Below are 12,866 nucleotides of genomic sequence, written 5' to 3'. Positions count from 1 at the left end.
TGCTTCCTTTCCCTGCTCCATTTTTTATCTCTTTTGAATATGGTATTCCCATCTAGAATCATAGTCCAATCACAGATTTTATCCCAACAAACCTCAATAATAATTATGGGGTCAAATTTTCCTCCTAGCATTAGAACTTCTAGAGTTCTAATTGTTTGGTGCCTAATTTATTTAAAGATACTTGAAGTCTGAGGCAGTTAGGTGGCACAGTGCATAGAGCCCACCAGTCCTGGAGTCAGAAGGACCCAAGTTCAAATCTGACCTCAGACATTTACTAGCTGTGTGACCCTGGGCAAGTCACTTAACTCTGCAAAGAAAGAAAGAAGGAAAGAAAGGAAGGAAGGAAGGAAGGAAGGAAGGAAGGAAGAAAGAAAGAAAGAAAGAAAGAAAGAAAGAAAGAAAGAAAGAAAGAAAGAAAGAAAGAAAGAAAGAAAGAAAGAAAGAAAGAAATTTCAGGTTATAAGTTTTACTGCAAGCCTCTTTACTATCTTTTGTCTCCTGTAGATTTCTACAATTCTTAGCTTTTCTTTATAATCTTCCTTCTTTGTGGCTATTCTCTACAGAAACTAACTTGGGAAGTACACATCAGCAGTCTTCCCCCCTCCCCCCCTACACCCTTTTCAATGTAATACCTTTGGGATTAGATTTTTAAAATATCTAGCAAATATAGTCTTTTTTAAATTAAATTAAATTTTTTATTTTTAGGCATTTGGGGTTAAGTGACTTGCCCAGGGGTCACACAGCTAGTAAGTGTCAAGTATTTGGTCTGAGGTCAGATTTGAACTCAGGTCCTCCTGACTCCAGGGCCAGTATTGTATCCACTGTGCCACCTAGCTGCCCCTAGCAAATATATTCTAAGAAACTTTTGCAAGATATATTCCATATCTGACCAGAAATCAATCATCTGTCAATCAGATATTTTAAGTCTTGATCCAAAAATCTAAATCCAGTCCCAAGATACCACTTTCTTAAGCAGATATCCTCTTCTAGTCTATCTTTTGCCTTCAATGGATGCCAGTGAAGAAAACAGAACTTGTATCTCTGTGGTCTTCAGTTTCTTCCCCAAGACTTCATAACAATTGGAAGTACATTTTAGGTTCCTCCTGGATGTGTCATTTCTGCAAATATAAGTCACAAGAAGTAGGTAGTGATCCATGTTGATATCCCTTAGGAATAGATCCCCTGGGGATGGTTACCCCAAGAAGATACCAGTCCTCTCTACTGTTGTTATCAAGTAAATAGCTGCTTCAGTACCTCTGAGAAGGGAATTTCTAACTGCTACTGCTCATATCTTCTTCCTTTGCCACTTAATGACCTCTCACTCAATAGGATTTTTGACCTTACTCTGTTCCTCCTGGAAGGATAATCAGCTCCTTCCTGAAGGGTCACCATTTGAAATCAAGTCCCCAATTCCAAAATGAACACCTTTTTTATTAGACAGTATACTCTCATTTTACTTTTATATACATATATATATATACATATGTATATATATATAATGTATGTATGTATATATTTCTATTATGAGGTCTATTCCTATTTTAGTATTGTGAGGCAGAGAAATCTGATCATTAAATTGTAAAACCATGATTTTATGTACAGAAATCAGTATAATGTAAGCTCTCCCAGTAGAATGTGGGCTGCCCAGGAAGAGAGACTCTGATTTTTGTCTTTGTATCTCTATTGTCAGAGAGGAAGTGTGGCACAGCAACTAGAAAGCCATCCTTAGAGCCAGGAAGACTGGGATGTAAGACTTATCTCTGACAAGCACTGGCTAGGTGACTCTAGGAAAGTTACTTAAATTCTCTGTCTTTGGTGACCACTTCTCCCATGTATTTGAGGAACCTCCAATGGAGGAAGTGCCTAAGTCATCCATGCTGATTTCTTCCCCAACTTTACATCTTCTCCCCATCTTTGCCATTCTGTTCCCTTTTATGTGCTGTCTTCCCACATTAGAATGTAAGCCCCCTGAGAGTAGGGACTATCTTTCCTTTGTTTGTTTTTGTATTCCCAGAGCCTGGTACACAAGAAATGCTTAATAAATGCTTTATCTAACCTAATCTCAGTGATCTCAGTCAAATCTCTAAGAATTAAAATTGCAGAGAAGGTGCCAACCTGCATTGGTAGAGAATGTTTCCTTCTTTGAGAATTTCCTAAACCAAATTCCCATCCTTGCCCCATCTCTAGTACCTGCATATTAAAAAAAAAAAGACTATACCCATAATTTCATTAATGTAAGGAGTTCCTAGGGGCAGACTTCTTCCACTAATGCAAATTGATGCTTTATCTGAAATTTAGAGTCTTACAGAACTGCCTAGAGCACTGAGAGATTAACTCATCTGGGGTCACACAGTGAGTAAATGTTAGCTCCACATTCACTACCCTAAACTGTCTCTTGCCTTCCATAGTATTCTAGTTGTTCAGTTATTTCAGTCGCGTCCAACTCTCCGTGACCCCCTTTGGGTTTTCTTGGCAGAGACATTGAAGTGGTTTGCCATTTCCTTCTCCAGCTCATTTTACAGTTGAGGACACTGAGGCACACAGGGTTAAATGACTTGCCCAGAGTCACTCAGCTGGTAAGTGTACAAGGATAGATTTGAGCTCATGAAAAGGGTTCTTTTTGATTCCAAGCCCGGTGTTCTACCTGCTGTGCTATCTAGCTGCCTCCACGTAGTCGATGCTTAATACATTTTTTTTAATTAATTAAAAGTGATCAAACACAACCTGGCACAAACATAGAAGGAGTTTATCCAAAAGAAAATATAAAAATCTATAGAGAACAGCATGGCACTGTAGAAAGGACCAGAGTTCATCCCATGGCTCTGCTCCTTTGCATTGTATGGCCTTAGACAGGTCACTTAACTTCAGTGGGACTCAGTTTCCTCAGCCATCAAAAGAAGGTGTTGGTCTAGACGGCCTCTGGGGTGCCTTCCAGCTCTGGGTCTCCAGTCTTCTGAGTTGATTTCTGCTGGTAAACCTCACAAAAAGAAGAACCTTTGGTAGTGACTCTGCTTGATTCAAAGGGATTATGAGCAAAGCTAGAGAACTCAGTGGTTCCTAAGCCTCCATTTGGAGCAGCTGGTAATGGCGGATGTCAGATCAAAATATTCACGCTCATTTCACTGCAGAAAATCTTGTCCATTAAAACCGATAATCACCAGTCGCCTCTTACCCCATCACATCACCTGGATCCTTTAAAATGTTCTTTGTTTAAAATAGTCCAAGTTTGGAGGGCTAGAAATAAGCCACCATGCAAGCACCCAGTAATTACTCCTTCATAATTACTGCACAGTTTTATTGCTGTGCATTGTTATAATTATATTTTAAATACTCCCCATTTGCATGATAGACCATAATGTCTCCGAGCACATTGTAATCTGTGGATTATAAGAGAGTCTCACTCCCACGAAGGACTCTTTTTCATTCATTTTCTGTTTTAACTACTGTTAAAAGAAACTAAACGAAATGAATTGATACCATAAAGCCACATTAAGGAAATATAGGGAACATAATATTTTCTGGGTAGAACAAAACCTTCTCATTCTGGAGTGGTTTCTGTCATCCCAAGGAAGGTGTCACACCCCATCAGTCGAGATGTCAGCCAGGCCCTGATGGGCCCTCTGTCGGCAGCCACAACAAGCAATGTTCCTTCCTGACCTCCGTCTTAATCGCTTTCTACCAACAAGCCTGAAAATTGATTACAGCTATTCAAGGACTTGATTTAAACAAACCCAAACAACAAAGTCCAGAGGGCAAAGAGGCTGCCAATTGTAAAGCATAACGAGGCATTCAGTGTCTTGGGGAGCAGCCTCCCCAGTGCCTTGGCTTCATCATAGAAAGAGGCTAGGCGCTTTGGGCTTCATGGAGCTCCTTTTTTCCCCTTGGCTCTCATTAGAACTTTTACTACTGGCTCAAAACACCCCAAGTCCCTAGTGCAGCACCCCCAACCCAAATTACCTTGCATTTATTCTGTTATTTTGCATATATGCTTTGACATTCTTCCATTTCTACACATTTGCTTGGTAATTGCCTGTTGATTGATTGAAAATGAACCAAGTTAGCATGCAGAGACCGAGCTACAAAGAGTATTTTCATTATTACATCCAACCATTCATGTCTTAAAGTACTTTAGAAAGTCCTTTTGGTGCTGAGGGTAGTTTTAGGCCTTCCTCAAAATGTTGCATGAATTTAGAGAGCTCTGTGAGTCTGCTGCCCTTGTGACATCATGACCGCTTTCAAAGTAAAGAAATAGAGGCAGGGATTTTATCTCAATAATGGCAAGGAATACAAGGGCCATTATCAACATCCTCAAAACTTGACTCTGAAACGATCAGAGTCAGAAAGACCTGTGTTCAAACTTGACCTCAGACACTTAGTAGATGTGTGACTTTGATAAAGTCACTGTACCCGTCTGCCTCAGTTTCTTCATCTGCAAAATGGGGATAATAACAGCATCTCTTTTACTGGATTGTTGTGACGATAAACAGATATTTATGAAGTGCTTAGCACAGTGCCTGGAGCATGGTAGGCACTTAATAAATTCTTATTCCCTTTCCCTTCCCCCCCATCCCCAATATGTCTTGGATTATTGGAGCTTGAGGCCTGGGAGATGTTTTTAAATATTAGAAAAATCATATCAGCGGAATGCAAGTAAATGTCTTTTGCCCCTGTGACTTTCTCCCATATCCCTTCATGTAAAAAATCATTTGAAAGCTCTCTTTTGAACAATGAAACTTAAAATGCTAAAGCCCGATGCTAGGGATGTCTTCAGGGTTTAAGGATTGTTAAGTAGCATGATATTGAATTATGTTGTGGACCATGAGTTCGTTTGGCTACCTTACGGGACATTTTCATTTTAATGGAGTCTTTGTTTCCTGAACAATCCCAAATGCCTCTGTGTCTTGGGCCACTGGTAAGACGAGGCTTAGGTTGCAGCATGTCTCCATTGTCTTCCCCTATCAGTCCAGGACTGTTATGAAATATGTGTTTATCTTTGTTCTATTGGTAGCATTTATTTTTACATCACATTTCCAAATATCCCCCTTCTCCCCTGACCCACTGAGCTTTCTCTTGTACTAGAAAACCTAAGAGAGTTCAGCCAAAATGAAATATCAACCACCTCTACCAACATGTGAAACATTCCACAGTCATAGTCCCCCCCTTTCCAGGAAACTAAGGGCAGTTCATCTGGCATTCCTCCTCTAAGTCTAAGCTTAGACGGTCAAATCGGATAACCTCTGGCTTCATTTCACTGGGCTTTTTGCATTATTTTAATCTTTGTGCACTGTTGTCTTGGATCTGTTTACTCCACTCATCACCAGTTCATACAAATCTTCCCATGCTTCTCTGAATCACTAATATTCATTGTGTCTTACACCATAACATTATCCAGTTACATTCACTTACCCTACATTGTTTAGCCGCTACCCCAGCAAAAAGCACCCACTTTGTTTCTAGTTGTTGGAAAGCACAAAAGTGATGCTATGAATATGGGGGTATATATGGTCAGTCCTGTACTCAGTCTTCCAGCTCCCATCTTGTAATTTATTAAGATTCTTAGAGAGTCTTTGGGAATGGTCTGTTCCTAAAGTTCTCTCAAATAATTAACCAGTCATGGGTTTGGGAGAATCATTTTGTCATGAATGGTGTGACCCTAGAGAAGCCACCTTTCCTTTCTGCAGCTGGACTGGACGGCCTCTGAGCTCCCTTCTACCCTTTCCATCTATCATTCTATTATCCCCATTTCACAGATGAGGAAACTGAAATTGAGAAGTGAAATGAATTCCTCAGGGTTATGCAACAAGTAAAACATAGCCTTAACTCTTGCAAGATACCAAATAAAGTGAATCCCTCCACATTGTGCCCATCCCCAAAATAACGGCTTCTGGACATACGCCGCTGATACACAGCACGGACTCAGTTTCAACTCACAGCCTTTAATGCTCTTCTGCCATCATATTCTGCAGCCAGAAGTAGATTTCACCCTATGACCTCTGAATGTAGGGCAGCCAACAAGCATTTACTGAAGAAACTATTCCTTCGTGCACAGAATTTCCATTTATTGCGGGGACCCCAGGGGCATCTGGATCCTATTCTCAAATATAATTTCTATCTTGCCTGTAAAAAGAGCCTGTGCCTGACTCGTGTGGGAAAGCCCGAAAGCTGAGGGCAAATCATAACTGTTGTTGTTGTTCAGTCATTTCCATATACTCTCCATGTCCCCACTTGGGGTTTTCTTGGCAGAGATGCTGGAGTGGTTTGCTGTTGCCTTCTCCAGCTCATTTTACAGATGAGGAAACTGAAGCAAACATGGCAGAGTGACTTGCCCAGAGTCATATGGTTAGTAAGTGTCTGAGGCCAGATTTGAACTCAGGAAGATGTCTTCCTGACTTCAGGCCCAACGTTCTATGCGCTATGGCTCCACCTATACCTCAGGTGCAAGCAATGATTATAAATTATTATTGAATATGATGTCACAAGACCCAGGTTCAAATCCCACCTCTGATACTACCTTAGTCTAACTTAGCACAGCGCCTGGCATGTAGTACACACTCAATAAATGTTTATGGACTAGCTCTTTGAGACTTGGCAAGGCATGTAATCATTAAGCTGCTAGAATGCAGTAGTTACTATCCTACGTATTGAGGATACAAAAATAGAACCATGGCAATTCCTCAACTCAATAGGTTTCTGTTCAATCTGGGGACCTTCCAAGAGCAGTACAGAACTATGGTATTTTATGATCACGAAGCTCCTGAAATATATTAATTCACCCAATTCTCTCAGCATCTCTATGAAATCAGCAGAGCGGGTCTTACCGGCACAGTGTTCTCTGCACAACACCGTGATGTCTTTCTTGTTATTTAAGTGACCATTTTCTGCATATTTCACCCTTGTTTGTGGAGGAACTAGCAACCAACTACATTTTACAAGAATTTCCAGTCTGAACCCAAGCTATTCCAGGACAAGTAGAAAATTGGTGACTGTGCTCTGTTCTCATGAGTTTGCTATTCCTCTTTTCTGATGCTCCACATCCTGACAAATGTTCATCTCATCCAAAAAAAACCTCCCATCCATTGTAATTTGTCCGTTCATTCTTTGTGTGGTAACTTTGTTACTCCCTGTGGAATATGAACCACTCTGTTGCTTAATAAGAGATCCTAGTGGGAGTGATAACTATAAGAACATCCAAATGGCAGTGGCCAAGTCTCAGAGGCCACCATTTTTGTAATACTGCTGCCTCAAAATATACTGACACCCCTGAAGGCCCCTACAAGTTCAGCATTGGGGAAATAACACAGAGATTCATTTATTTTGATCACTTCTAATTGGTAACCAACGTGATCTTTGGGGTGGGTAGCACCTAGGTCCATGTAGGGCCTTAAAATATAACTGGTACACACATCAAAATGAACCCTCAATTTAATTAGGACTCTAGAACACCACAAGAGCGCTTCTTGGAAGGGTTCCATTAGGGGAGAGAGTATAGGCTGGGAAAGGGACCATCTGAAGTATGGCCAAGTGGAGGAAGGAACTCTTCATCTGGTAGCTTCCTAAGCTAGCAAATTATTCTGGCTAAGTAGGCACTAAAACCTCTTCCTAGGATCACAGGATCATAACTTGAGAATGGAGAAAGACTTCAGAGTCCATTCAGTCTAAGCCCATCACTTTTTAGTTGAGGAAAGTGAAGCCCACGTTGGTTAAGTGACTGTTTTTGAGGGCACTGGTAAGCATTGTAAGTTGGACTTGATCTAACCAACTGAGTAATTAATAAGCATCAATTATACACACCTGTGTGGCAGACACTGGGATCACAAAGACAAAAAACCAAATAGTCATGGACCTCAAGGAACTTTTCTTCTTCTGAGGGAAATGATATGTTTATATATATATGATACACACATATGTATGTGTGTATGTATATGTATATGTGTGTATATATGTATATGTATATGTATATGTATATGTATATGTATATGTATATGTATATATGTATATGTATATGTATATGTATATGTATACATATGGCAAAATACAAAACGGCACGTTAGGGTCCCCTGACTTTCTTATTAACCCAAGGGTTCTCTCACACACACACACCCCCAAGCATTTTTTTTTTTCATTTCAACCATGCCGTGCTGGCTGATTCTATGATGCTAAAGAACTGAAAGTACTTTCAGTGACCCTGCTAAATGTCAGTAACTTGGGTCAGAGCCCTGGTTGCCCAGTTCTACTTACAGGTTGGGGAAGAGAGTGGGAAGCAACCAGCACGACCATCTTTTTTTTCCTCATCAAGACTAGGAATGAATGCCATACCCCATGGCTCTCTCCTCTCATTTTCAGTGGTTTCACACCCCAATTGTGTATTCTCTTGTAAATGTCTACATTGAGATTTTGATGACTATTGTCACTTCAGGGGACAGATCTCAGTGGGAGCCTGGAGCAGGGAGAGGCAAAGATGTCATCAGCCACTTGCCTTTTCGAAATGGCAGATAATTTATCGGGAAAACAACTAACTTGGCTGTGTTTGGCAAAAAGATTTCTTTTTTTCGGCTAGAAGTGCTGCAAGCATCTATTTCAAAAACTGGAACTGGCACAGTTTCTATAATAAAAACAGAGCTGCTGTGAGAAAGAAATGTTTATCCCCACAAGTGATTTGTTCAGTCATGTCTGACTCTTTGTGACCCCATTTGGGGTTTTCTTGGCAAAGATACTGAAGTGCTTCTCTATTTCCTTCTCCAGCTCATTTTACAGATGACAAACTGAGGCAAGCAGGGTTAAGTGACATGCCCAGGGTCACATAGCTAGTAAATATCTGAGGCCAGATTTGAACCCAGGAAGATGAGTCTTCCTGACTGCAGGACCAGCACTTTATCCACTGAACCACATAGCTGCCCTGCAAATTCTGGTAACGAATATGTACCTAAGCTAACTGGGAAGGATGTCATTCTCCTTAAATTGCTTCTATGACAATTTGATGTTTTCTCCTGGACTGGTAATTTTTTAAAACAACATCAGTTATGTTCTTTTATAATTTGCCAGTGATTTTTTTTTTTGGAAATTTGGATAGTTAGAACATCTGCCAACAGAGCCAGAACTAAAAAGAGACCAAATAGATGTACAGAGGCAGGGTTTGACTTCAAAAGATCCCCATTACAAAGCATCCCAGTCACCCCTTCCATTCCATAATCATAATCGTAATTTCAAGGGAGGATGTTGCTAATGCAGACTCTGGTTTCTTGTCTTTACAGCCCCCACTGAGCCCTTGCTGTGTAAATTCGCAGATGGAGGGCAGAAAAAGCGTCAGAATCAAGGGAAATACACACAGAACGGAAGGCCCTGGCCAAGGGAAGGAGAGGTGAGTGGAGATGGGGGATGGATCTCTGGGCAAGACTTTGGCAGGAGCCACCTTGCCGATCAGCATGGCAGACTCTGGGGACCATGATCAAATCAGGTATTATGGAAAATAAGGCTTCAAAGAGGGTGAAGGAGCCTGCGATGTTAATACATTCAGGATAAAATTACATTAGGAGAATTTTAGGGCCTTAGAATGAGGCTCAGTTCTGCCGCACAGTGAACCCTCTGTCTCCAACCAGACCTTGGTTCAGTGAGCATGGACCAAGAGTTAATCAGCAGGGGATTATCCTGAGATGGGGTAAGTTTGTGAAATAAGAGGATAGTGGTTGGCAGGAAGTATCTTCAGCTGAAGTCAGTAATGGGCTCACGCTTTCTTTCTAGTTTGGATTATTTATTTATATATGGAAATTATACCTAAGTTTATTTAGTGAGAGAATGATAACACTCATGTTTTCTGCATCTCCCTTTGATGGATGTTGAGAGGCATTCTGTATTTCCACCTTCGTATGTATGAAGATACATACACAGAGAGATAATATTGTGTCATGGAATAGAGGGTCTATCTCAAAATTAAGAAGGCTTGTGTTCAAGTCTGAGCTAAGATGCTTGCTCACTTTGTGACCCTAGGCAAGTCACTTAACTCCTCAGTGTGGTAGGTGATTGTCTAAAACTCTTGGGAGGGTACCGATTCATTACCCTCTGCCTCATGAGGGAATGCCCTCATTGTGACTTTCTGATACTAATAAAATCAAGGGTCTAGTTGAACACACATGCACATACACACTTACTCATATAATAAACACATACAAACATACATACATATAAATAGGTAAAGAGATGATAGGCATAAGGATACACAGATAGATCCATGCAAATTATTACATGTTTTGTTGATAGGCAAGGGAAATGATAGTACATATGTGTGTAAGTCTATATATATGGATCTATATTTGTATGTATTATCTATTTTTATATATACATATACAAATAGAATATATAATACATAGAAATACATATATGTGTGTTCATATATGTACATATCTGTATACATATGTATAGTTTAATATGCATGCATACATATATAGATAGAACATACATTATATAGATATACACAAATATGTTTATTTACCTATCTGTGTATATCTATATATGTGTGTATCTATATATAGGTAGATAAAATATATAACATATAGGTATATGCATGTATATGTGTTTGTATACTTCTATATCTAAACATATAGATATGTGTATGTGTATCTATATATTTATATATACGTGTGTGTATACATATATGAATAGAATACATAATATATAGATATACACACCTATATGTGTATTTATATACATATGTGTATATTTATAATTATGTATGTATGTGTCTATATCTGTATTTTATTTATTCAATCTATATGTACATATATATAGATGCAGACATATACAATATATACACATGTACAATACAGATATGTACATGTTTTATATCTATATGTTCATATATACATAGATAGACATATGCATGTATGTGTATATAGATAGATATAACACAATCCATCATGCTGCTCATGAATCTCTCTATTCCTCTTGAGGGGATAAAGGGATAAAAGCGTTTGCACCATTTTTATGTATAGTGAAAACAACAATAACAATAACTGATATTTAATAATAGCTAGCATTTGTTTAGCACTTTGAGGTTTGCAAAATACCTTACAATAGCTCCTTTCGTTTATATATTATTTTTATAGTATGTTAAAGCTTGCAAAACACCTTACCTCCATGGCCTCATTTGAACCTCTCAACAGCCCTGTGATTTAGGGACTTCAGGACCTGTTATGCACGCATTACAGGTGGTGTAAAGGTCTTGGAACCTTGCCATCGCCTTACTTCTCTTTCTGGAAACTAAGTACTCTCAGGCCTTTCCATCTGCCATGAACTAAACACAAATCCTTCTTTGCAAGCCCCTTCCCTTGTTCAGAACTAGGAAAGAGCTAAACTACCCACTTCCCTTGCCATGATCTTTTAGGCTTTGTTTCCCCCGTTTTGAACATTAGTTTTTTGGAAAGCAGAAATTATCCAGATTTTCTATTTGCTTTAAGCACAATTAGCATAGTGCCTTGTACAAAGTTGACATTTCTTTACCTGTTTTCCCACTCTATTCCATGGTGGATATGAAAAAAGATGAGCTGAAATGCCCACGATCACACCCCTAGTGGGTTTCAGAGGCAATATTCAAACCTGGGTCTCCTTGTGCCGAGACCATTGGGCCAAGTTCATTGAAGCAATGGTCCAAGACAATTTTGTAAAAGGTTCTCTGTTGTAATCATCCCTAAAATCAAGGTTTGTGCTATGCTTTTACTTTATTAACAACAACAGCACTCATTTGAAATCATTAATCATAGACAAGGAATACTGTTCTATGCCAATACTTGGCATTGCCATTTAATCCTAGATGAAGATTTCATAAAGAAAGGAAGAATTTCAGAATTTTTCTCAGTAAAACTATTCTTAACTCCCCATGAACAGTGCTGGTTTTAAAAGTGGTTTCATGCACGTCTCTATTCCCCTCATACAAGCACATAGCTGTGTTTAGTGAGCTGATATTCTGAGAGACATTACACTACATGTGGACAATAATGTAGCCACTGAGTGTCTAAAGCAAATTTAAAAAGCCTATTGGAAGCTTGCAATTTGTTCCCATTTTAGAATGGTGGTGTGTGCTAAGTTCCAAACAAAATGTCCTGTTTATTTAAAGCACCCAGGCCAAGCAGTGCAGCAGTGACATTCACGGGAGACGCTGCAGTTGCTAAAGAAGACTCGTTACCATGTGCTATGCCAATGACCCAAGCGTTAGAAGTTTTGTTTTGAAATATTACAGCTTAGTTGGGTCAAGAACCTACTGCCGGGAAGCATCTCAAGGAGGACTCAATATAAGAGTCCCTAAACATACATTCATGTAGCTAAGCAATAATGACATGGCCCTCTGACATACACAGAGAACCTTGGGATTTGGGTTCAGAGAATGATCAATTCCATATGTTCTTACTATCAAGAAAAATGGGAACAATAATATCTACAGAATGTACATCGTAAGATTATTCTAAGGATCAAATAGGATTGTGTATGAAAGTGTTTTGCAAATCTTAAAGTTCTGTGTAAATAGTTGTTATTATATTTTTATTATTATCGTGCACCGTCCTTATCATGCCCTTGGCCTGGGACAGGGGGAGGGGAAGACCAAGTCTCTGAGCAATTTCTGCCTTTTCACTTGACCTTTTAACAAGTTCAGTGTGGTGTTAATTAATTTCATCTTAAGCTACTATCCCTATACTTGCTGTGAGTATTTCAAACGTATTGACTCTATTGATCAGGTAATTGAAGAACACGATTATTCAATTTTAATTGATTTCCAATTACAGCCATGCCTTATTAACTTGTTCAGAACTAAGAAAGAGCTAACCTACCACTTACCTTGCCACTGTCTTTTAGACTTTGCTAAGCAAGTTGGATAAAGG

At 39.3% G+C, this 12,866-nt stretch overlaps 1 protein-coding gene across 9 annotated transcripts in view; it reads left to right on the top strand.

The window, feature by feature from the left end:
- RBMS3 (RNA binding motif single stranded interacting protein 3) overlaps positions 1-12,866 on the top strand; it is a 1,402,476-nt gene that overhangs the window by 1,220,209 nt on the left and 169,401 nt on the right. For all 9 annotated transcript variants that reach the window (XM_078151263.1, XM_078151264.1, XM_078151268.1 and 6 more), the window contains one exon: positions 9,252-9,358. In XM_078151263.1, coding sequence (XP_078007389.1) covers positions 9,252-9,358 — 107 coding nt within the window. The remainder of the gene's footprint in view (positions 1-9,251; positions 9,359-12,866) is intronic.

The sequence above is a fragment of the Phascolarctos cinereus genome, unplaced genomic scaffold (assembly GCF_003287225.1).
Source record: "Phascolarctos cinereus isolate Bilbo 61053 unplaced genomic scaffold, phaCin_HiC Scaffold_1;HRSCAF=81, whole genome shotgun sequence".
In the NCBI taxonomy this organism is placed as follows: Eukaryota; Metazoa; Chordata; class Mammalia; order Diprotodontia; family Phascolarctidae; genus Phascolarctos; species Phascolarctos cinereus.
Note: the sequence above shows the minus strand (reverse complement) of the source record. Positions and strands in the feature narration are given on the sequence as shown.